Source organism: Crocodylus porosus, unplaced genomic scaffold (genome assembly GCF_001723895.1).
Source record: "Crocodylus porosus isolate Cpor-Errol unplaced genomic scaffold, CroPor_comp1, whole genome shotgun sequence".
Taxonomy (NCBI): Eukaryota; Metazoa; Chordata; order Crocodylia; family Crocodylidae; genus Crocodylus; species Crocodylus porosus.
In genome coordinates, this window is record NW_017728911.1 from 5,878,500 (window position 1) to 5,903,898 (window position 25,399).

General features: G+C 42.7%; 1 protein-coding gene across 2 annotated transcripts in view; it reads right to left on the reverse strand.

The window, feature by feature from the left end:
• The window catches only part of HMG20A (high mobility group 20A), an 82,254-nt gene that overhangs the window by 7,206 nt on the left and 49,649 nt on the right, over window positions 1-25,399 (reverse strand). Inside the window, exons 3-6 of one of the 2 annotated variants that reach the window (XM_019533350.1) lie at window positions 23,663-23,810; window positions 21,591-21,806; window positions 15,962-16,094; window positions 15,566-15,597 (exon numbers count right to left, since the gene is read on the reverse strand). In XM_019533350.1, coding sequence (XP_019388895.1) covers window positions 15,566-15,597; window positions 15,962-16,094; window positions 21,591-21,806; window positions 23,663-23,810 — 529 coding nt within the window. The remainder of the gene's footprint in view (window positions 1-15,565; window positions 15,598-15,961; window positions 16,095-21,590; window positions 21,807-23,662; window positions 23,811-25,399) is intronic. The other variant, XM_019533351.1, reaches the window with a different exon arrangement.

Genomic DNA, 25,399 nt, shown 5'->3' on the forward strand with positions numbered 1-25,399 from the left:
GGGTGCGTCTTATGGTCAGGTGCGTCTTATGGTCCGAAAAATACGGTACTTAAAAAAAATACAATGGGTTTCAAAGGTTTACTGGAGGCATGAGTTTAAAAAAAAATTTTAAAAAAGAAGCTTTGAGTCAAGGATCCAGACATACGATTTAATTCACAACAAACTTTTACCCTATAGTAAATGTACATTATACAACACTTCAATACTTTATTCATACCATAATTACTCAAATAAAAGAGAAGGTTTTTCCCCCTGAAAGAGCATAAGGGAAAAGATGCTCCTTGTCTTACATTTGCATCCAAGGAAACCACATTAAATATATCTTCTATTATTAAACTACTTCCAAAAGCAGCATAAATTCACTAATGGAAAGCAACTATAAAGTTGATAAAATACATTCAACATTGAGCAGGACTATTAAACACATGGCCCACATTAAGCAAACATATTGACGAGAACGGTTTTTTTTTTGTCTGTGGTCCTTTAAAAGAAGGCCGGGGGTAGGGGGGGTACAATTACTCTTCTGGAAGGGGATGAACACCAGACCTGGAGGTACTGCAATACTCAATGAGCACCAGGAGGGCCAGAACCAGCCCCGACACCCTCTCCTTGGTGCCAAAAATGGTTGTTCTCATACAGAAAGCCAAGATGCTGATGAGAACATTTTCATTTATTAAACTAGCCAATTGTCCTTCATGAATGACAGATTAAAAGTAACCAAGGAGTTTTTACATGGATGCCACCTCCCCCCACCCACCCAGCCTTCGGGCCAACCATGTAAATATTCCCTGCACTGCTGCCGCCTCCTCATCCAGGCACTGCACAGGGGCTCCCCACGTCTGCCCGCCTCCACCTCTTCCACTGAGCAGCAGGGCCCCCCCCAGTCTTTCCCCCCATCCCTGCCAGCTGTTGGGTGCGTGTGCACCTGCCTCTGCCTGGCCCTGTGCAGCCAACCACTGCCCACCCTCTCAGCTGCACAAGCAGTTGACCAAAAGTGTTATGGATGGAGACACACAGAGTAAGCCCTTTATTATATTAGAATTTATTTTACAAATTTTATTAAAAACACACTTATCACCAGGGATCTGGGTTTTCTGTTTCCCATGGAAAAATGGAAAAAAAAAATATGGATTTTCCCTTTTAACCAAGAAAAACACAGACTTCTCATTTTAATGGAGGAACACATGGATTTTCCACTTTTGCAAAGAGCTCTTTGCAGGGAGTCAGAGTTCCAGCCTGGAAAGGGCTGGGGAGAGTGGGAGGAGGGTGGTCAGGAAAGGTGCGCCATGCATGTGTGTGCACATACACATGCATGTGGCAGAAGGTCACCTCTGTTTCTCCCCAAGAACTCTGCTGTGACAATTTGGTTAAGAAGAGGGAACATACTTCACCCTATCTCTTTAGGTAACCTGAGCTGGATACATTCCTGAGGGAGGGGGGAAACCTGTTCACTCTGCCTACATGACTGGCATCATATACCTGGGTGAGGGGCTTGGATTCCCTAGGGAGCTAGGAACTGCCAGTGTGCCCAGCAACTAGTGATGCATTTCAAACTGGTTGGCTGACAGCCAACAGGTGCTGGCTTCCATTGGACCAGGTAAATGAGGTCATAAGGGCTATATAAGTTAAAGACTGCCCAGGAGGAGGAGGCAGCAGCCATGAGGAAGACAGAGAGAGAGAGAGAGAGAGAGGAGCTGGACAATCTGAAACTTGCTCTCTCTCTCAAAACTCATGATCAAGGAACTGCCTGCCACCAGAGGGAATCTCTACCTGCCTCTGGATGATACTTGTGAGTAAGCTACCTGAGATCTAACTAGATATGTAGCTTGCAGTAACTCAGATGCGTGATCAAAGGCTACCCAGCTATGCCAGTTTGCTCTATGGGATTTCTCTGATATTGCTCTACTCTGCACCTTACTGCAACCCATCCCTTGTAACCAATAAAGTTCTCCTTTGTACCTAGCGTGGGAGACTTATTGGGAGTGGGTCTAGATTATGCCTTGAGGTCCCCTTGGTTCAGCTGACTAAGGGAGACCACTACTTGTGCTTCCCACTGAGAGAAGCACCCCCAAGTGCCTGAAGTGAGTCAAGTACCTTCAAGGGCTACTAGGCCTGTGTTTTCCAGGGTGCACAGAGCCAGAATAAAGCTCAGCCTTGGGTGGTGGCAGTTTTTATCCCAGGCTAGTGGGTGTGCTCCAGAAAGAGGAATTGGCCAGACATGAGGCACCCCCAAGGGAGGCACTTGGAGCCTGGAAGGTGGTTGGTCGCAGTGGGGAGGGTGGCTCAACACAGGAGCATCCCCTGCTGGCCTGCCACAATGCGCATGGCCACCAGGCAGCCTGGAGAGCAGATCCCGCAGCTAAGTCTGGCGGGGTGGGGGTGCTGAATTGAGCCCCCTCATAGTGAGCGAGGGAGATGGGCAGGGATGGGGCTGTGTCCTGGGGAGCAAAGGGGGCAGGGGGGGATCTCTGATTTTTCCATGATAAAAAAACCCAGAATCAAATACCAACATTTATATGCAGTTAGAATTTACTGTATTATAGTGATTGGGATACTGGTAGGCTTCCAAACTGCTTTAACATTGTAAATATATCAATAAAACATTGTGTTCAATTGATACTTATACACACACACACAGACACACACACGGGGTTTCTCAGCTAGTGCGCCACGGCACAAAAGGGTGTCATCAGAAGTGAACATGCGTGCTGTGGAATTTTGCCATGGCAATGAGCTACAATAGGTATGAGGATGGGGAATACATTAAAAGGTGTGCTGTGAAAAATTTTATTCATGTAAGTGTGCCTTGGGTTGGAAAACACTGATACACACACAAACACTCCCCGCCCCACCCCCCCAATATTAGTGGCATTATATTTTAAGTATGGAATTTGGGGGTTTTGTCAGAGAATTTGTGATTTTTAAAATCAGAAAATATGTGTTTTTTAATCCGAGAAAACCAGAATCCCTATTCATCACCCTGTACTTACAAAGCTACACGTATTGAGCATCCTTCTTTTACCAAGGTGTCATATCTCAGAAAAACTACATATTGAAAAACATACAACTCCATATCTTTGGAAATCCCTCACAGTTGAGGATGATCATCTTATCTGTGTGTCTGAAGAAGAGGCCTCGCTGGGATTGACAGACTCTACTGCAGCTCCAACATGTGTTTCTATATGGGGTGGATGGTGCTGGATTCTTGATTTGGTCCACAATGTGCTGTTTCTGCTGCTCTCGCTTTTCAATCTCCTGTTGTCACGAGAATTCAAAGTACAGTAAAAGCTGCACTATCCAGGATCTTACAAGCTGGCATGCTCCACTAACTGGCATGCTGACTTGTAAAATAAAGTGACACCGGAAGTGCCCACCGCAGCACTTCCAGTTTCTCCGAGCCCCCACAGCCTGGGGCAAAGCAGCCTGCGCTGCCAAGCCCCCATGGCCCAAGGACATAAACAGGCTGTGCGGGGCCATGCAGGGCCTGCTTCCCTGTCCCATGGGACCCACAGGGCCCGTGGCGATGCCATGGAAGGGGTGGAGGGATGCCCCAGATGTGGTGGGAGAAGTGACAGCTGGGGCCGCTCAATTAATCAGCATATTTTGTTATCTGGCATCCCCCATTCTTGGGATGGACTTGGGCAATAGTCTCCAGCGAGTCCACACTGATGTTGCATTTTTTAAAAGATGTCCTTGAGGACATCCCTGAAGTGCTTCTCTGCCCTCCTCTTGACCAGGCACCTTGGCTGAGCTGGAAGAATAAAACTCACTTCAGGAGTCTGGAGTTGGACATCCAGCTGACATGACCAGCCCAACAAAGTTGATGTCAGATGATCATTGCCTCAATACTGGTGGTGTTTACTTGCAGGAGGACACTAAAGTTGGTGCATCCATCTTCCCACTGGATTCAGAGGATCTTCCTCAGGCAGAGCTGATGGTACTTCTCCAACAACTTTAGATGTCTCCTGTATGTTTTCTCAGCATTGTACAGCAAAATAGGGATCACAACTGCTTGATAAAACATGAGCTTGGTTTCAGATCTGATGTCACAATCTTCAAACACCCATTTCTTCAGGTATCCAAAGGCTGCATCTGCACATTTGAGGCAATGTCGGATTTCTCTGCTGACGTCAGCCTTCTGTGAGAGATGGGGTATGGGAAATATTTAACGTTCTCCAGTCTCATCGTTGATCTGGATTACTGGAGCTGTGGACTGTCTATTAGGAACTTGTTGGAGGAGGACCTTAGTTGTCTAAATATTAAGCATCAGTCCCATTTCTTTGTATGCCTCAGTAAAGACGTGATTGCTTAAAGGTCTGCTTCTGAGTCGGTATGCTGTAGCGTGTGCTCGTGTTCAATGATTGAGGTCAGGGTCATCTTGGGTTTTGGCTCCGAGTCGGCCGAGGTTAAACAGCTTACCATCTGCATTCAGTTTAGCTCCACTCTGGCTGGAAGCTTTTTGGTGGTCAGATGTAGCATTACAGCAGGAATATTGAGAAGTGTTGTAGTGATGATGCAGCCTTGCTTAACACCCGTTTTAACCTCAAAGGGATCTGTGATGGATCCAATACTGCGAACCACCACTCACATACCATTGTGGAGCAGGCAGAGAATAATGACAAATTTTAGTGGGCATCTGTACTTCAAAAGCATCCTCCACAACACTTCTTGGCTGACAGAGCTGAAACCTTTTATGAGGTCAGAGAAAGCCATGTAGAGGGGCTTATGTTGCTGCCAGCATTTTTCTTGCAGCTGGCAAGCTGTGAAGATCACAGCAATCATGCCTCTTGATGACCTAAAACCCATACTGAGATTCCAGTACAAGCCCCTTTTTCTTCCACTTCTCCTCCCCTTCCTTTCAAGTCTCTTCCTTGTCTCAATTAAATGTATTATTTTGGTTTGTGCAGCCCCAGCTTCAGGCAATCTCGTTCAGTGAAAGCCAACCCCTTAAACACCCAGAGGTTTCTGACTTTCCATAAACTAGTTTTAACACATGCTAATAAAGTCCTCAAAAGTTTCCACTGGTCCCTTTGGTATGAATCCAGTTAGTACCATCTCCCACACTAACAACAGGCTTATTTTGGTAACACTCAGAAAGCAGCAGACCCTTTTCCACATTCCCTTTGCACATATGCAGTCCCAAAACGCATCCCACTGCTGCTTCTTCCTGCATCTCTCCCTTTGGCACCCTGATGAGCTCATCAAGCCCTATCTGTATTGCATCTCTCTCACTGGCAACATATTTCTTACAATAATCCATGCTAGATCAGCATGCTGCCTTTTTCATAGTCTACCCACCACTGCTCCCCACATCTTTACTTGTTCTTCTGTGAAGTTTCCCACCAGCACTATCTTGTCTCTCTCTCTCACTGCTTCCATCAAGTTCTTATGATCCTTCAGGACCTCCAGTCCTACCTTTCCTATTTTATACTTCTGCATGCAACTTTCTATCCTGGTGTAATGAATCAGGGGTTGCCACACCCATGGACTCTTTAAAGAGGTCTGATATACTCCCCATTTCCCCAAAACTGCAGCTGCATGAAATTGGGTGACACACTGCTTTCTCCTCTCCTTCCATCACCACTGTGCATATTGCGTTTGCATATTTCACACAGATGAACAATTTCAAGGCCCCCATCCTCCCATCTCCCTTGCTCTGTACAGTTCAGCTCTGGCCAGCCTCTCTCTTTTGGCATTTCAGAAGAACGCACATATCTCCCTCTGTACTTTTGCTATCTGCCACCATGTCAATGGGAATACAGTTCCTATATATAAAATAATCAGCAGCACATCTTTAAACACTACTTTTCCAGCAAAGGACAGTATCCTTCTGGACCATAACCAAAGTATTTGCTGTAGCCTTGCTGCCACTTTTTACCCTTCCCATGCCACTTTTTACTTTTCCCTTCAGCATCCATAGCGCTCTGATTTCTCTCTCATTTGAAGGCCCAACTTCTCCAAGTCCCTCCAGTTCCCCACTCCTATTATAGTACTTTTCAATCGCTTTTGTTTAGCCTCCTTTGCTTCTCCATATTCTGATGTGTTTTAACATCCTTTCCATTAAAAGTCTATCTCTAACCACTACATTTATCGCAACCAATATAGTATGCATTTTACCTCTTTCCCCTCCCAGTATCTTTACTCTGCTTATGATCTTATTTGTTCTTATTCTTTGTGCTAACAGTTCCATGCCATACAAAAACAGTAGCAGCAACAGGGGGCACCTTTGTCTTACCTCTGTATGGATTTTAAAGACCCTATCTAGGTTTCCATTAATTTGGACTTGATTCTCCACTTCTCTATACAATAACCTTATCAAACACCATTTTTTCTGGTAACCCCATTTTTTCTAGAACTTTGAATATGCAATCATGATCCATTCTATCATATGCTTTTTCTAAATCTACGTTTGCTATAACTCTGCTTGTTTTCCTCTCTTGGATATGGGAGAGTGTATTTCTAATCACTCTGATCATTTTGGAGATCCTTCTACATTGTAGTGAGCATACTTAGTCTTCATGTATTATCTTCTGGAGGTTTTTCCTGATCCTCAAAGCCAGCATCTTAGCCATTAACTTATAGTCCATATTAAGGAATGTAATCAGTCTCCAGTTTTTCAGGAGTTCCTTCTCCTCTTTCTTGAATAGTAAGATCACATCGCCTCTTGTAGAAATCTTTCCCTGCCTCTCCTGTTTCTGCTAGTTCCCTGAAAACTTCCACTATATCCCTCCCTACCCAACTTCTTGTAAAATTCTATAGGCAGTCCATCTACTTCTAGTGATTTCCTTCTTTTAAAAAGGTCCTGTAAGTTTCTGTATGCTTATCTTTTCTTCCATCTTCTTTACTTCCTCCTTCTCTAGTTTCTCTTCAATTTTTTCCAAGAAATCCTTCATCTTCTTCCTATCTGTTTCCTTCTTATGGTATAGCTCTTCATAAAATCTTCTTGTCACCTCCAACACCTCCTCCTGCTTTTCCACCCAGGTAACACCTTCTTCCCGTGCTGCTTTAAGCTCTCCTTTTGACATCTTCACCCTGGCCAAGAAGTATCAAGGCCGTTCTCCATTTTCTCCCACCCCTTGTGCCAAGAACATTTTCTCTCTCATCTTTCTTTTGAACCAGATTTCCATCTTGTGCCTTGTTTCTTCTAGCTCTTCTTGTATCCATTGTCTTCCTTTAGGAGCTCCTGCATCTTTATTTGCAGCTCTCTTACCTTTTCTGTTCTTTTCCCCCACACATCTTTGGTCTTCCTTCCTGAAGAATTCTCCCATTCTCTTCTTCACCATCATTCATTATTCTCTGGTACTCCCAAAATATTTCTTCAGTGTTTGCCACTTCTCATACTGTCTCATGGAGACTTGATATCTCCCTTCATCTTGTAATAGCCACATATTTAATTTCCACAGTCCCTTCCCTTCTCACAAGGCTCTTACCAAGACTCACTTCCAGCTTCAACATCCAGTAATTACTAAAAGCCACATGAATAGTTTCTTAATTCCTTATCTCTATTTCTTTTGCTAGAAACACAAAGTCAATTCTTTACTGTTTCTTTCCACTGGGGTCTGTTCTAGTGAAAACTTTCTCCCCGTCCACACATCTCTCAGCAACTCTTCTTTTATTATGTTTGTTAACAGCCTGCATGAGCTGTCTAAAGCTTTGTTTCCTCCTTCCCCAGTTCCATCCCCCACTTTTATTAGACAATTGAAGTCTCCCATTATCACGTGTGGTCGCCCTCCAGCCACATAAAATACTAGATTTTTAAGCACTGCATTCCTTCCCTCGCTGTCCAGTGGTGCATAGACATTGAAAAGTTCTAATTCTGTTCCCCCAACTGATAGCATCATTCATTGCAATCTGCCACTCATTACTTCTTCTACCCACTTTGCTCTCAGCTCTGGGTTCTTGAATAATATTGCTACCCCTGCCACTTCATTGTCATTTGTCCCTGACCTCCAAGATGGTCTCCATCTCCACCTTTTCTTAAAGCATTTATAATCCCTCTCCCCTGGAATCTGGCTACAAACATATGTAGCCAGATTATGCCTACTCTTACTTGGTTCAACACTGGTTCAATAAGTTCCCATCTTTTTCTTGTTAAGATACTCCTGACGTTAAGAGGAACTTTTGTCAATACCATTTATACTAGTTTTAAAATGTGTTTGCCTGTCCATTTAAAATTGGTCTGTGCTTACTTTGAGCTGAGTGCACCTGTAACTTCAAGGTTTGTCTGCGCTACTGCATAAGGTAGCCGACTCCTTCCCCTTCTTCACCTCACATTCCTGTAGCCTTTGCAAGCTGCCAGATCACTGTCGCATTTGTGTGTGCATGCATACATGTGTGCACATGTTTTGCAAAAAAAAAATTATACTATGAAATTATCCTATGTATAAACAGGTACAGAAGTGCTGCTTAAAAGTATGTTTATGGAGTACCTGTGCTGAAACTTGCAACAGGCTCAAAAAAAGGTAAGATGCATTAATTTTGGATGAACTAAGTCTATAGGTACTAGGGGTGCACAAAACAGGCCATATTCAATTCGGATTCAGCCCAAATCGGGGACAGTGATTCGATTAGTTGATTCGGATCACTGTCCCCGACTTGATTCGGCTGAATCTGAATCTGAAGATTCAATGCTGATTTGGAGAATCAGTGATTCAGCCATAGACATAGCTTTAAATGTTTTTTCTACATACCTCGAGGTATAGGCGTGGCTTGTAAGCTCTGCAATGCTGGGGCAGACAGAGTGTCCCACAGGAGTTCAGGGTGGACCCTGTGTACTCGGCAATGAACCCAGAAGTGGACCAGAAGAACGTCTGGTCCACTTTTGGATCCGCTGAGGAGGTTTCCCCATGGCCTCCGGCTTCATGACTGGCTGCAGGGGGACCCTAGGTACCCCCCCAGACCCAGGAGGCACCAGTTGCTGATTGGGGGGGGGGGTCCTCCTGTATACTCCCTGGCAGACCCAGAAGTGCTTCTGATCCACTTCCGGGTCTGCTGCCACTGCTGTGGGATGCTCCATCCACCCTCGCATCGCAACATTCACAAGCCGCCTGGTACCTTGAGGTATATAGAGAAAACATTTAAAGCTATGTCTACATCCGAATTGCGAAAATGTTTTGATTTGACTCGGAGGGTTCCGATTTGATTTGGAGGGAGTAAAGGGTCTTCCGATTCAATTTGGATTGGACATTCGGCCACTGAATCAGGCCGAATCTCCACAGAATTGAATCAGGGACCGAAGCTTCGCGTAGCCCTAATAGGTACCCACATAAGCAAATTACTACAGACATGTTTATTTCTAAGTCAGTGTTTTCAGATTTACTCCTCACTTCCATGTGCTCAAGGAGAGTAAGGTCTGACAGTCAGGATGGGGGGTGGAAGTACAGCAGAGGGCAAGGGAAGAACTGATCCCCCCCAATATATATTTTCCCATGCTGTGGCAGTGAGAGGGGGACAAGTTCAAGGCAAACCTCCAGTAATTACTTTCTATACCAGGAAAATTATAACACATTTATAAATTTTTCACACATAGAATTACTGGGGAGTCATCTGATATTAGGGTTCATTTTAGATTTGAGTAGTTACTGTATTTTATTTAAATTCAAAATTTATTTGAGGAAAAACATGGACAGAAAACTTTACAAAGGAAAGATCATAAAAGATGATTGTTACAGTTAGCTTCACGGCTCTCCATCTTTGAACATCAATGCTTATATGTAGAACCTTACAGTAAAGTAGCAGAAGGAATTGTCAAAAGAAACATGGAACTTTACAGCAGATCTTAAAAGATCCACATTTCTGACAAGAGTTACCTAATACAATACAATACAAAAGTATTAGGTAGATTAGTATTTCAGACAGTTCCTTGCCACAAATGAAAATACAGGTAGTGGTATATTATTCATGAAAATTTTCATGGGAAACTACTTGTAAGTAACAAGGGCAGGTGTGCATACGTGTGTATGAGTGTATGTGGGCACAAAACAAAATTCTGCTGCCATGTACAATTCACTTCTCCAGAGCATGGCATAGTTAAATGTAAAATTAATGTTGTGATCTGTATCACTGTAGGGGCAACTTCCAACATTCAGGTTTTGGTCCCCTGAAGAGCCAAGTTCTGTAAGAGCAAGCCTGGAGAATCTACCACTACTAGCATCTCTCCCCCAAAGACTAGAGGCAAAATGTTAACAGTGTGCTTAGTGCTGTACAAGAGCCAAGATTCCATTGTGCAAATACCTGTGTTTTGCAAGGTAAAATTACATTTTAAAAACCGCATTGCAGATTTTGTTAAAGAAAAAAAAAGTACTCTTTATGTTCCAAAATTTTCAGGTAGGTTTGTAGCATACAATTAAACAGCTGTCACAACTTTCCCAAGAGGTGGCTACATTTCAGTGTTAATGGAAGTGATCCTAACCCATGGTGTGTGCCAAGAATTCTGTAGAATACATTGAGATAAAAGGTGGTATATCATTGAAAAAAATTCTTTTTATAAAATTTAAGATAGAAAAATCTGCATTTTCTTCACAGACTTTTGAACAGTAGATTAAGTTCAATATTTTTAGTGATGCTTGAGTCATAACTTTTTCACGTCAAAAGCAAGAAGAATTAATTCTCACTTTCAAAGTACAAACTGATGATGTCAAAGACACAAAAGAGCTTTTTTCTTTGATAAACTGTGGTAATTATAATCAAACAGCTGCTTAATACAGAAACAAAGTTAAGCACTAGAGAAATTGCTAGTGAAAGCAAAGCTTTTCAAATGCCTGAAAACATCTTGGTTGGGAAAACATGCCAAGAAATCATCCCTTCAAAAACCACACTTAAAGGCAGAAATAAAATACCCTGCTCCTGTTTTTGTCACCACTATGGTCTTTTATATTTGAACACCTTGGGCTTTAAATGAAATGTCAAACATGATTTGGTACCCAGCAGAAAAGCTAAGCGGTTAACAGACTATAAGGGAATTCTGGCAGCTGAGCTTAGTGTTTCATACTGGTGTCTGCCTCATAAAGGGGCTAAGCTAGGGTGAACGGAGTGCCATTTGGCAGTCATCCAAGATAGACATGGCTAGGCAGAACTTCAAAACCCCTCCAAATGCTTACCTGACTAAACTGTCAGTCAGCTTTTATTTATTTATTTTTAAAAGTAAAAAACAAACTGAGTTTTATTACCTGATAGAACTGCAGCTGGGAAGCACTAGATATGATGGGCATGAGTTCAAAACTCAAATGCTCAGACTAAGTGGGCTTATATGAGCGACTGACAGGAAAGAAAAAAAACCCAAGAACACACAAACATTTGTGAGAGGCTGTTGAGATGCATTATCATGAGAACTTCCTTTACTGTTCCTGCTATTCGCCTGAAAGCTGATGCCTGTTCCTGCAGAAAATGTCTTGGAAGACTGAAGTGTATTCAGAAGTCATGTGCAACAATATACACTCCCCGCAACACATACTTCCCAGACAACAACAATTTTACCTTGAAATCTGCAAAGAAATAATGGGAAGTCTTTTTTTTTTTTTTACTTTTGGCTTTTTGTTTTTTTAACTTAACCAGCAGTGATTCGTGCTTAATACTGTTATCTACGTGTAGGAGACCGGTATTCACCAAGAATGGTTCCTACAGATTGAAGGGTGGAGAACAGTGGACTGCAGACATTATATATGCTGCCCCAGGGTACAGATTCTTCAGGTACAAAATAAAAAAAAAAACATTAGAGCAATTAGTTGAAATTGCTCAGTATATGAAAGGCAACAGAGAAATTCTACTTAACAGAAGAGTGGTAATGAAAACCACCAGCACTCTTCGATTACTGAGCACATTACCCAGCATGTAAAGGATCCTCTCAGGGGCTTAGATGTACTTAAGCCACTCTGAGGCTCACTCAGGGAATTAAAATTATAAGGATTTGATTAGCTCTTCACTGAAAAGGACCAGTTTGTTCAGGCTGAATATCATTTTGTCATTTCTCATAAATTAAAAGAAAAATAAAATTATTGTTCCTCTCTTTGTCCTTAAATGAGATGGAGAATCAGCAGGAAAAAAAGTTTTGCTGGATTGCCAGTGAAGTTGGCTTTGGGAGCTTTAGAACATACCAGCTGTGAAGTTTTTCAACAGCACAGAAAGTTGAAGATGTAAGGAAGGGCAGGAGACGGGTCCACCTGAACTTTCAGGAGGCTAAATACCTGGCTCCATGCTCCAAGGGTTACAGATATAACCAGAGATCCTGGCTTTCTCTGTTCAAAAATTCCAAATTCTCTGATAGAACTCCCCAAAATCCACATTTTTCTACAATTAAAATGAAACACCGGGATACATACATATACACACATGCATATATACATACATATACACATTAGTTGAACGCAATATTTTATTGATATATTTACAATTTTTAAGGAATTTGGAAGCCTATCAGTGCCTCAACCATTAGAATAAAATAAATTCTAAATACTTGTATATCTTGGTGTCTGATTTTGGTTTTTCTTCCATGAAAAATCAGAGCTCCCCCTACCCCTTTGCTCACCAGGACACAGGTCCAGCTGCAGCTGTCCCCATCACTGCTTTGTGGAGCTGAGCAGCCCTGATATGCCGGTGCTCTGGCCCTGTCCATGTTGTTGCCCCTCACTCCCAACTCACAGCTCCCTGGACCTGTCAGTGCTCTTCACTCCTAACCCACAGCCTTTCATCCCACCCCAACCCTGCTGGTGCCCCTCACTCCCAACCTGCAACCCTCTGACTTACCAGTGCCCCTCAGACCCAATCCACAGCCCCCACCCCTCCAGGTGCCCTCCACTCCAGACCCACAGCCCCCGCCATTCCTACTGGTACCCCCTGGCCCTACCAGTGTCCCTCACTCCTGACCTGTAGCCCTCTGGCCCTGCTAGTGCCCCTCACTCCCAACCCATAGTTCCCCAACTTCCCAATTATGTGCTGGTGCCCCTCACTCCTGACCCACAACGCTCTGCTGCAGAGCTATGGGACCAGGGCCAGAGCCCACAGCCCCTGCACCCACTCAGCAGTGTCTGAGCTCAGATGCTGTGGGAGTCAACGGTGGCTGCTGTGGCTGGAGCAGAGCCCATGGGGAGAAAGGATTTGGGCTGCCTGCTGGAGGCTTGGTGCTCCCTGACTTGCTGCCTTCCCCAGGGGCCTCTGCAACCCAGTGGGCAAGACCCAGCACAAGAGGATGGAGAGGCTTAGTGCTGTGCCACCACCAATCAGGAGCCCTGTGCCAGCCACACTGCCATGGTGAGGCACCCCTGCCCACCTGGCAGCAACGGGGGTAGCAGTGGCACAGAGTTGTGCCCCGCCACTGCTGCCAGGTGTGCAAGAAGTTCCTTGCTGTGGCAGCATGGCTGAGATGGAGCTCCTGGCAGCAGTGGCACTGAGCCTCCCCACCCAGCTGTGCCAGGGAGCACCTGCTGGGCCACTGAGGCCCCACTGGGGAGGGCAACAGGGTGGGCAGCCCCAAGCCCACAGCCTGCATTTCCGTTGTGCACAAATCTGGGGGGAATGTGCCCCCCCTGTTCAGGACTGTGTGCAGCAGTGGGGAGCCAGCCCTACCACCACCCGGGGCCCTATCTTGCTCCCCAGTTGGCCCTGCAGCCATGTATACCCATCTGGCTGGACAGTGCCCCCAGCCCCAGCTGCCAACCCTGCTCCACTTCCTTCCTCACCATGAAGGCCTCAATCTGTCCCCCCATCCCCCTCAAATTGCTACGGCCCTCACATAAAAGTCTGGGGGAGCTGCTCTCCATTGCTGCCCCCTGAGTCCTGCTCCCCCAAGCCCTAAGCAGCCACGTGCAGATGGGAACTCTGCCAGCCTGCAAGGGGAAACCCACAGTTTCCCAAGTTTTTGTCTGTAAAAGGAAAAAAATCTTTGTTTTTCTGCGAAAAATGGAAAACCCAGATCCCTGGACATCACCAACTGGAACCTCCCCATCCTAGACCAGATCAGTCATGTCTTGGCAAGCCTGACAGAAATGAGGCATATTTTTCTGCATAAACTCAGGGACCTTCCAGTTCCAACTATTCAACAGAAAAGGAGCAGCAGAAGAAATACTGTGAGGGATGAAGAAAATGGTACTAGCAGACAGAAGAGAACAGGAGAGTACAAAAGGAATAGAGGAAATAAACAGTAAAATATGGTAAGAGGTGGGGAGGACAAAAGTAAACAGGGGCTTAAGCGGGGGACAAAAGGAAGAAGGACGAGTCATGTCATTGTAGATGGCTTGCTATATGATAGATTTGCAAGGTCACTCTTGACTAGCATGAAATGGAAACCACATACAAATTCTGTGGTTTTAAAGTTAGACTAAAAGTTCAAAGTAGCCACTGTTCAGGCACAGTAGGCACATTATATATTCATGTATTCATGGAAATGGGATTTGTATGAAAAATAACAAAGATCTGCATGACACCCAAAAGCCTGTCCACAGCTCTCCTAGTTAAGTGATTGCTCCAGTAAAAGATGACACAAAGAATCCTTGCCTATCAGACATTTTCTGGACCATCACAGCAATAACAACCATCCAACCAGGCTACTATGAAAAATAATTGGGTTTTATTGAAATGAAGCCAGATTTACTTGAACACCTGTCCATTGCTACAATTTTTGATGACCATATGTAGGATCACATGTGTAGCATGTTAGATAGCTAAACTTATGTCAATGTTGGTTTATAGTAGCTGAACCATTAACACTGAGGAAAAAATGAATCAAGAGTCCTGTTACAACAAGGCAACATTGTTCTAGGCTAAGGAAGTTTTATAACAGGTCCCATGATACACTAGTTATATTTCAGGATACTAAATGCCAACTTTTCAACAAGACCTTTTGCTTAATTTTCCCCTGCAATTTTGCACTTGCATGCAAGCTACACATAATAATACAATATATCAGGTACTTAAAGGCTCAATTATTTTAGCTTATGTCCATTACTTTTAAGGTTCCAAATAAAAGATTTATGATCTGCATTGCAGAAATTGAATAAAAGAAAAAAAAGGCCTTTTAAAAAGTGAACTATAAACTGCATTTCTACTTCATTTCAGATTTCTTATAACTACATTAACTTTTTTTCAATTTAATTTTCTTAGTACCAGAAAACAACTGAGTAATTCTGTTCTATTACCTTTTAATTCTTTGGTCATGGGAACCTATAACCTAGATCAGTATGGGTCAACCTTTCTGGCAGGCATGCCACAAATTAACCCCACAGCCTCCCCAAGTGTCACTCCAATTCCCTTCCCCTGCCCAATCTTCTGCTCTGCTTTCTATGTTGATTTCTATTTTCTGTTGTTCTAATCTGTAACTGTGCTGCTTGTTCCCTCCCCAGTCTGCCATGTGCCCCACACAGAGGCTTCCTGTGCCATTCATGGCACCCATGCTGGAGGTTGACTGTCCCTGACCTAAATGATCCAAAAAATGGGAAAGAAAGAGCAAGAAATCCACAACAACCCAGAGCTCAGGGTAGGTTTTCAAGCAACGTAAAGTGTCTCTTGCTTTCAGTGACAATCTACACCAGTTGAGAATCTGCTAGGAATGTGTAGGGCCAAAGACAATGTTTACCTCATGGTCATGGGCAGCCTGCCGCGCTGCATCTGAAAAAAGCAAAAGAAGCAACAGTAGAATGAAGGAGAACTGAAGGATGAAGTTAGTTATGCAACCTATAAATAATCTCTTTAATTCTTAAAGAGAGATATGTGCACAGTACTTCTCTCTAACTTCATTTTTTTACTCCTGTGATAGTACAGTTCAGGTACAGTAGTATCTACATAAACCAAATCACTTCTCATACCTTCACTGTTTTTTTGGATGAACACAAAAGGGTAGGTTCTATACAGGGCACACAATCAAAGGCTTTACAAAAGTGGTCTTGATTATTTGGTATATATTGCTATTCTAGTTAAAGGTCTATTGGTATTTTCATGCTTGTTAGGCACTGTATTTGTTATAGTTTAATACCTTGCCGGTGTGATTTGCCTTTTTGCCTATCCTGTGCTTTCCTGCTAAAAACTTTGTAAGCCTCCGTCTTCTGGTACTGCTCCAGCTCCCGCATATAACGTTCTTTATCTCTATCTGCTTCATCAAGGTAACGCTGCAAAAGAAAAAAAAACATAGAACTTCAGGGTAAAAAACATAGCACAGGTGAATTGCTGATCATCTGCCTAGATGACAGGAAAGGAATGAAGAAAAAACAAATGAGAATGCATGTGAGATGCAGAACACAGAACCCTAAGCTGTGATAATTACAGTGGAAAAACAAAAAACAAAAGTCCAAGAAAAAAAAAACACTGAAAAAATAAGTAACATTTTAACCAAGTCATTAATTCGGTTAAGTTTACTTCATGACTTAAGACAGTTCACCTGAACATAGAGATGACTGGCTGCTAGGATTCTTAGATAAGTTGAGTACTATTTACATGCTATAATCAGAGAATACTTAATGAACTGGATGTTTGTGGGTTGCATTTCATGCTGCCAAATAGGAAGCTCTTTAGATTGCTGCAGTGGTGTTTCAGTGCTCTTTTAACATTCCTAAGAGAAAACCACTACCATTCGGCAGCCTTCTGAGCATCCCTTCACTTCTCTGATGAGATAAGTGAAACACTGTGGCTATAGTGAGGAAATGCTTTAAAAATCAGAAAAGGATCTAGATGGTTCTGTCAACTGAAGCTTTAATATTTCAATTCAACTTGAGAGCAAAAGTCATTCTTGCCTGAAACATTTTCACACGTCTGCATAATGCAAGAAACCTAGCTACAGATTTATTTACAGAAACTACGAACCATTTACAGAGTTGCCATAATAAAAAACTAAGATGAATGGCTGCTTAAAAAAACCCCCAAAATTGCCTTTCCTTTCATTGCATCTAGATAAAATTTTCTTAAGGCCTTTTCCTCAGACAAGTTTAGAGCAAGACCTCAACAGATATTTTTCATATCCAATACATTCAGAAATTAGTACATCTTACTGTCATATATGACATGCACTTGGCATATTATTTTGCCTTATTACTAAAGCCATTGTTGCAGTTTTGTGTCTGAGGGCAAGATTGATGGAGTTAGGCTATGTATTTCTGTTGGGCATCTTTTGCAGAGAGAAGTGAAAGCCTTATAGAGCAGTAGCATGTATTATTGATGTTGTTGTAGAAAATGCAAGTGGAAAGAGATGGACAAGGCTTTCTCCTTAAAAATTTGACTCCCATATTTTCTCCTAGTTTAGGATGGTGTTCCTGAAGCTCTAGCTGCTAGTAAATGCAGCTTTTGTTTATTAATAACCCTTGGTTTTACTCCAGGACATGAGCTAACAAGGGAGAGATATTCCTAGCTTAGTCCGTATCACCTGAACTAGAGGAATAATTGCTAGTCCCTTTTGAAAACAAATACTCAAGTAGGACTTCACACATTTTTCTAGTGAGTTAATCAACTCCCTACTACTCAGCAGCAATCCTGTTTAGGATTTCAAGATTTCTGTTCTGGAAAAGGAATGTCATGTATTGAGGTTAGAAATAAAATAACCAAAGTCTGATTTGGCCACTCTTTTTGTTTTTTAAAAAGCAGAGCAGTGTAGTATGATTGGGATTCATCAGGCTAGGGACATGGATTCTTAGCCTGCAGTGATATTGCATAAGCTTTCTACTACTTATTTACAGAACACTGCAGGACAAGAAGAAAGGGGAGTGCTCAGGTGTCGCCTTACCATGTGCTAGACTGGAATTCCCGGCCTTCATCAACGACAAGGGTAGTAAACTCCAGGAATTTAAACAATAGCTACAAAAGAGGAGGTCTGAACACCTAGTCTCTTCTTTCCCAGGAGAAGGCACTTTCTCTGATATTATAAGAACATTTGGTCAGAGTACCATATTTACTCAAATATAAAATGACCTTCCCAATAATTAGATTAGATAATAAATTTGTTATAATTTTCCAGGTATAGAATCTAATTTAATCATGAATTTGTCCTCCTCACACTGCTACAGCAGGGAAAATAGATCTGGGGTTTCAGGTAGTCCCCTTCCCCTTTGCTCTTCTTCCATCTGTAATAGCTTCCCTCCTTCCTTCCTATCAGACCCTACTCTCCCTGAGCACAAGGAAGTAAGGAGCAATTAAAAAATGTTGCCCTTGAAATAAACATAATTTACCATATAGGCAAATTATTACAGGTACCCAAAATTGATGAATGTTACCTTTTGTGAAACTGCTGCAAGTTTTAGCATAGGTATGCCATAAACACACTTTAAGCAACACTTCTTTACCTACTTAAATATAATATGAACTATGCATGATATTAGTTCAAAGCCAAAAGGCACATGATAGTTCATTGGGCGGGGTCCAGGAGAACAGCCATGTCAAGCGATGGTAACCCCACAGCTCAGCACTGCTCAATATGCATGCGTTTATTCCACATACCCCCCACAAAGGATCCATGTGCTAAACAGTCTCCCACTCATGACTGAAACTGGGTGTTCTTGTCATGAGCCCTGAGATGCTACACAAACTGATATGCAGATCAGGCACAACCTGGTTTGGCTTCACCTCATGGAGGACAGGACCACACTAATCATACACAACAGACAGAGAGAGGGCAACAGAGGGGTTTGGGGTAAACTCTTTGAAGCCCCATTTGGTGATGTTTGCCAGACATTTAAGGCTGGTGAAGAAACAGGAATCATTAGAAATAGGAAACAAAGGTACAGTTCAGCTGTGGGAGTGAAGAGGAAGTAAAAATATATCCAATATAGTGGCTCACCATGACTTGCAAAACTTGGCACTGAGGGGGACTGCCTGTAATGAGCACTACCATGGATCTTATTCAGATGAGCTATACTAACCTATGTTTGTGGCAGATTCCCATCAGTATGTTTCCCCTGTATGGTCCATGTGTTTTAGTCATACTTGCATTGGTTGAATTTAATTAACTTCGCAGTTGGTTTCCATTATTGAGTACATGCTGCTTTTGGCAGCAGTTTAATGATAGGTATTTAATGAGACTTATTTGTACACTATTATAAGGCAATGGTCTTTTCTTCCCCATGCTGACTGGGGAAAAAGCCTTGTCTTGTATATTCAAGTAAATATGGTATTTCATTTATCCTACCCCTCTTCCCTCAGCTCCTGGAATGACTGACAGTATTCACACTGCAAAAGATGCATCAAGTTCAGCAGACTTGCCTTGACATGCATTTTCTATTACTGTTAATATTTTCATAAGATATTGTATAGGCAAATAATATCCATGTATAACTGATATTCTAGGAAGTGACACAAAACATCAACGTTGACAAAAGACAGTCTCAGGGTATAAAAGATTTTTTGTAAAATGTGTAAGGAAAGAAAATCCAATCCAGTGAAACACTGACAAAGGGGTAAATGCAGAACTCTTCTCTACTCTGTATCAACTCACTTTCTAAAACTATAAAAGATTCAAAAACTACTTAGTTTATATTGTACATTGTGGTTCCTCCCCATCCCTATTTCAATTGTGTTGTTTTTTTAAATAAGTAGGGGTGCACCAGTAGAAACTGTTTTGGCCAATACGATGGCCAATTTTTAATAAACCATATTGGCCAATACTGATCTGATTGCCAATATGTGGCTCGGCAGTTTGGAGAATAGTGTCTGGCTGGTAAGTCTGTTGTAGGGGAAGGGAAGAGGGAAGGGCTGGGTGTGGGATTGAGGCCCCCCCAGTGAGGGAGGGAGCAAGTCTGGCGCTGGTGCAGGTGCTGCGCAGCCAAGGCAGAGCATGGGATGGAGCCACGGCTCATCAAGGGGGTGCAGGGAGGGGGGGGTACCTCCTGCTCCCAGGAGGCAATGAGGGTGTGTGTGCCCCTGGATCTGTGCTTGAGGCAAAAGTGGGCTGTGGCCGCAGGCTGGGGATGGAACTGGGTTCTTCCTGGCAGGTGGCCTGGGCCAGGGCTGTGCTTGAGGCAGGTGGAGGTGGCACTGAGAGCAGGGCTACGGCAAATTTTGGGGTGGATGTAGCACCTCCCATAGTCCCCTTCCCAGCACCACTGCCACCTGCCCCAACCACAGTACTGGCCCAGCCCTGTTGCCTGGAAGAGTCTGGCACCACTCCCAGCCCACAGTGGCAGATCGCCCTTGTCCCACCCACCCACCCACAGGGTACACACCCTCCATGCCACTCATGGTGAGTGTAGCAGCAGGAGCTACCCTCTCTCCCCCATGCTCCCCAGATGAGTGGCTCAACTCTGTCCTGTGCCCTGCCCCACTCCCTCCCTCACCACAGAGGCCTTGATCTGCTCCCACAAGCCCCTTCCCCCACAACAGACTTACCAGCTGGATGCTGCTCTATATGCTGCTGGGCTATGCTCCTGGCTGCCTACATGCTGTGCCACAGCTGTGCGCATTCATGGGGCATTTATTGGTAACATTAATTGGCCACATCAGCCAAAAAAACCCGACTGCCGATAATGTCAAATATCCTTATAATGGTGCCAGTATGATATGGGACTGATGTATCAGTACCCCTCTAAAAGTAAGAGATTGGGAGTTCCTGTTCAGGCTGCCTTATAGTAATCAGTTCAACTCTGATGCTGTGATTAGTGTAAATTCAGTCAAGGTAACGGTATTTGCTCTAGTGGAAGGAGTTAAAGAAACAGAAAAAAAGGTGGACTTTGTTATCATTCACACAGTCAGGTACAGTGCAGAAGGTCCAAGTAAAGATCAAAAGATGTACTGTATTCTGGTTGAAAGAATGAATGCAAGTTCCCTTTTCTGGGACAGAATTTGAGAGAGAGACAGACTCAAATGATGGAACAACTCATGCCTACAGTTTTTCAGAACCATACTAGAGAGCACCATACTGAAGCATTTCACATCTGCTCCAAAAGACGAAGCTTATTGGTTTGTGGCCAGGGCTCCACTATGGTGGCTACTTTACATCTGTTTTGCAAGGTAATACTTGTGAATTGCATCACTACAGCATTCCCCAGCGGTGTCCTGAGATAGTGAAGGTACATCTATACTGTCAATTTAAGAGCTATAAAACTTTAAAAAGGACAAACTTGGTGTAAAACAGCTCTTCCCCAGTTCTGTATCAGCAGCCTGTTCCTACAGGTCTGCTGATCTTCCTCTGAAACCAAAAGTTTACATCCCCTAGTGAGTTAATCAGAGAGACATCCCCTAATAAGTTAACAAGGTCCACCCATTAGTCCTGAAACCCTGTCAGTTTCCCTCAGCTGTAGTGAGTAGGGATAAACTCCTGCCCCACCACTAACTGTTTCAGCCTTGGAAAACCCAGTTTCAGCTAAGACCTGGGATAGATAATACACAGGTCCAATCTACACAGATCCCACACAAGCTGTAGATCCTCTCTAAACCTTTCACCAATATTCTGAATAAAATGCATTGTTTGTAGGCCTGATGGAATTTTTCCCCAGCAACAACTGGCTTAAGATGCTTTGATCCCAAAAGGTTTCATTCCTTCAGTCTTGGAGGGTCTGTGGACCACACCTTAAAAACACCTTCCTAAACACCCTGGGAGTCAAACACTGTCATCTTCCTTACTGAGCACCTATTTTTCCATTAAACAACAATCAAATTCCAACAAGGAAAAGGGAGTTTAATGGTACCCGTTTCTCTTCGGGAGGCAATTTACTCCATTCGTTGCCCAACATCCTGGTGATCTCTGGGAAAGGGACTTCAGGCCTCTTCGCTCGAAGCTGCTCCCTACGCTCATTCATGAATCGCACATACCCTGTGAGGGGGGATTTTGGGGCATTGCTGTCCCTAAGGGGTTTCTTCCTCTTTCTCCCTTTGGCCCAGCCTCCTCGTTTAGTTCTTTGCTGCTGCAAAATGAAATGGAATAAAATTCAGATTGAAGCAAAAACCCCACCACCCCTGGAAGGAAGAGATTTCTCAAACATTTTCATAAGGACCATGTTGCCGCAGTATACACTTATCCACTTATCTTCCTCTGCTAGATTCAAACTTCATTTTAGTCCAAGCCCAACTTTCTGATTAAAGCTAAATAAGCCTCATTATCAGAAACTATTTTATAGCATCACTCCTAGTTCCTGAGACAAATGAGACGACATCTCCATAACCCTAGTGAAATCCTCTAGCTATAAGATCATGAAATGAGACAATCCTCATCACACCAAATCATCCATCTGAATGATACTGAAACATTTATTATGGTCCACAATGGAATTTATTAATGGACCACCCTGTTAGTATCTTACCTCCAGCAGTGACTCCTAACAGTTACTTTACAAGGAATAAATAAATCTCAGTGCACCTAGACAACTGAGAAACATTATGCCATGGAATTACATTTCTTCCTGACCACAGTTGTGAAGTTTGAGAAGTGACAGCTCATGAAAGCGTCACCCAAAGTAATAACTGCAGATGCAATTCTGTTTCTAAATTGAATGTCTAATCCTTTTTTTTACTGAACAAAGTTCTTTGTCTCCATATCCTATTGTGGGTTCCATATATTAGCCAACATGATTGTTCTTAACTAGTCTTCTCCCTTCTAAATTTGTTGCTTCTGGGTGTGGTACATTCTAGTCTTCTAGTGTGAAGGTTGTTCTGTTGGTTCTCTTTACTATATGTTATTCCCATCTTCATTTATTACTTTGTTTTTTTTAAACAACTTTTGTAAGACTCAAAGAGCTTTACAGAAACAGATCAATACCCCTTATTTACAAATGAACCTTGGCTATAAAGTAACTTGTTCAAGGACCAAAAATGAACCCAAGTCAGAGACATAAATGACAAACCATCCAATTCTGTCATGCATAGTAAATCTCAATACTGCCTTTTTATGCTGTACACTATCAGTCCTTGAATGTTCACCCTCCTTCAGGGGTCTAATGATTTTGTTTGCCTTTTGGGTATTTTACTACATTTGGACTAGTGTTTTGAGATGAGGTCAAACTGAACACAGGATTCAAGAAGAGGACCATCTCTTTATTATAAAAGCACTTTAACAAATGATTTTTTTTCTGTTCTTTAACATTCTAAATCATCCATATGAGTAAGGGAGAGTACACAGGTTCAGTCTAAGAAAGAACTGTTACTTTTCATTGGGATCACAAAACACTACACACAACTGGATAAGTATTTTTACAATTAGGGAAATGGAAGCACTGTCCCACTTGTCCAAGGCCACACAGTAAATCCTGGAAAGAGCTTTCAATAGAATTCAAATTTGAATCTTAATTTTTTTTTACATTAATCATCAGGCAATACTATGTCTCCTGAACAAGCATTCAAGATATCCTTTATACTCTTCTAAAAGTTGTGTATAGTTTCCTTGAAGGGGCATCAATTATCAAAATTAGAAGACATGGGTAAACTGTGGCAATAATATAGTTAATCTTCATGGAAGGGAGAGGACAGTTAGACAAACCACCAGAATATTAACATCTCCTGGCTACTTTGGGGGCAGATATCACTTTCTCAGACGGCCTACCTGCTAACTTTCCCTGACCATAGGAATGTGGTTGTATAACAGAAGCAAAATAGGTAAGCTGAATAAAGACATGAAAAAGAACCTCCTGAAAATGGTAAATGGATGAAGGCATGCGTCTGTAATGAGAAAAACTTGAATGGGTAAGATGAACTTACTAGGGGGACAGCCTATGCTTTCCCCTTCTATCAACAAGTCATTTGTGCTAACTCTGTTATTTCAACTCACCTCTTCTTCAGGCTTCTGTTCACTGCTTTCAACTGTATTAGAAGACTCATTTTGAGGCTGCTGAACTTGTGACAAGTCCTCCACCGAGTCCGTGTTGTTCACAGGCTGTGATGCTCCACCACTGAACAAACCCTCAGAGTGGACCAGGCTGGAAAATTAGGTCACAGTATGAGAAAGTGCAGCCATTATCATGGTAAGTGACTTCCCTCTGCTCCTCCAGAATATGCAATGATGTTGCGAATATTATTCAAGGTTGACGCCACTGAAAAGATGAGAAATTTCAAAACGGCAACTCTGAATACTGTATGTTCCATCAAAGTGATTTCTAGGACACGGTCTACGGTTCTTATCAAGGGCTTAGGATAAAAATGCTTCCAAATCCTGATGGAGACAAAACAGTCCTACAAAAACTAACTTTTGTGTGAAAATAGTCTCCTCCAAGCTAATCTGCTTCAAACAACTATCATATATGAAATCCTAAGAAAACGAAGGTTGAACAGGAATGAAGACTGCATGAATTCTACAGTAGTGTTCAGAACAAACAATGCTTGGAGAAGAAGGTCTTATTCTTCATTTCCCCCTGTAAGGAAGTGAAAACTGTGGTTTTAAATATGATGTTGTTTTTGCCTCCTGGCTGGTCAGCAAGAAACAGCAGGGCCACCCGAGCCCCATAGCCAATCAGCGATGGGGGAGAATGCACAGGGGAACCTGCAAAATTAAAGGAGCTGCCACGCAGCCCACTTCTGCTGTGAATTCAGTAGGTCCCTATCTATATTCCTCGGTAAGTCCTTCTTAGGAAATTTTTACAGTACTATCTCCTGCTGATATATCTGGATAATTAAGTCCCACTAGATCCCTGAACAGCAAAGCAGCCAAGAGATTTTGGGAGATCTGTATCAGTCAATCACAGCCCCTTGAAGGAGCCAAGCTGCCTCAAGAGAGTAGTCAAAATTGAAGATGTGTAATCTATGAAAATCCCTATAGAGCTGCTTGGACCTTGAGCTTCTGCTGCAACAATCCACTGGTCATTCTAACTATTGTTCTCACTGGAACGATTCACAGAAAATTTTAGAATCTGTCAGGTGGGGTTTCTAGCCCACTATACATGTTTGGGGAATAGAGTTGTACACCTCAATTGCATCCTATTTTGAAACTTGTATCAGGTGAGTCAAGTTCACTGGTGAAAACACACAGGTGAGAAAAGGTCAAACTTGATTTCTAGATCCTAGACTGAGTTTGCAGAGTTAGCAGTTGCTGGGAGGGGAAGAGGTGGCAGGGGGGAAAACCCCCCCAAAACTATATTTATTATGAACTAAGTACATATGGAGTCCTAAGACATAATATGAAATATCATAGTGACATTTTCAGAATAACTTTTTGAATTTTTTAATCAGTGCAGTCTTCCAGTTTATCCAAAAAAAAAAAAAAAGCAAAAAAAAAAGCAGTCAGTCATTTACAGGTAAGTTTTTAAAACTACATTTATGGGAACAATTTAACTGATTTTCAATGAAAGGTGATAAAAAAGGGTTATTCAAGATATTAATCTCTTCTGACCACATATGGCAGCAGCAAATCTTCAGTCCCAGATACGCTGAGCCAAACTCAGGGACACCTACTTGAACAGGTCTGTACTTATAGTTCTCACCATGTTTAACTAGAGTTGCACTTGCTTACACAAAATCTGAGCTTGTCTTCTGGAGTCCTAAGAACAGAAATAAGCCTGTTCAAGCATAACCA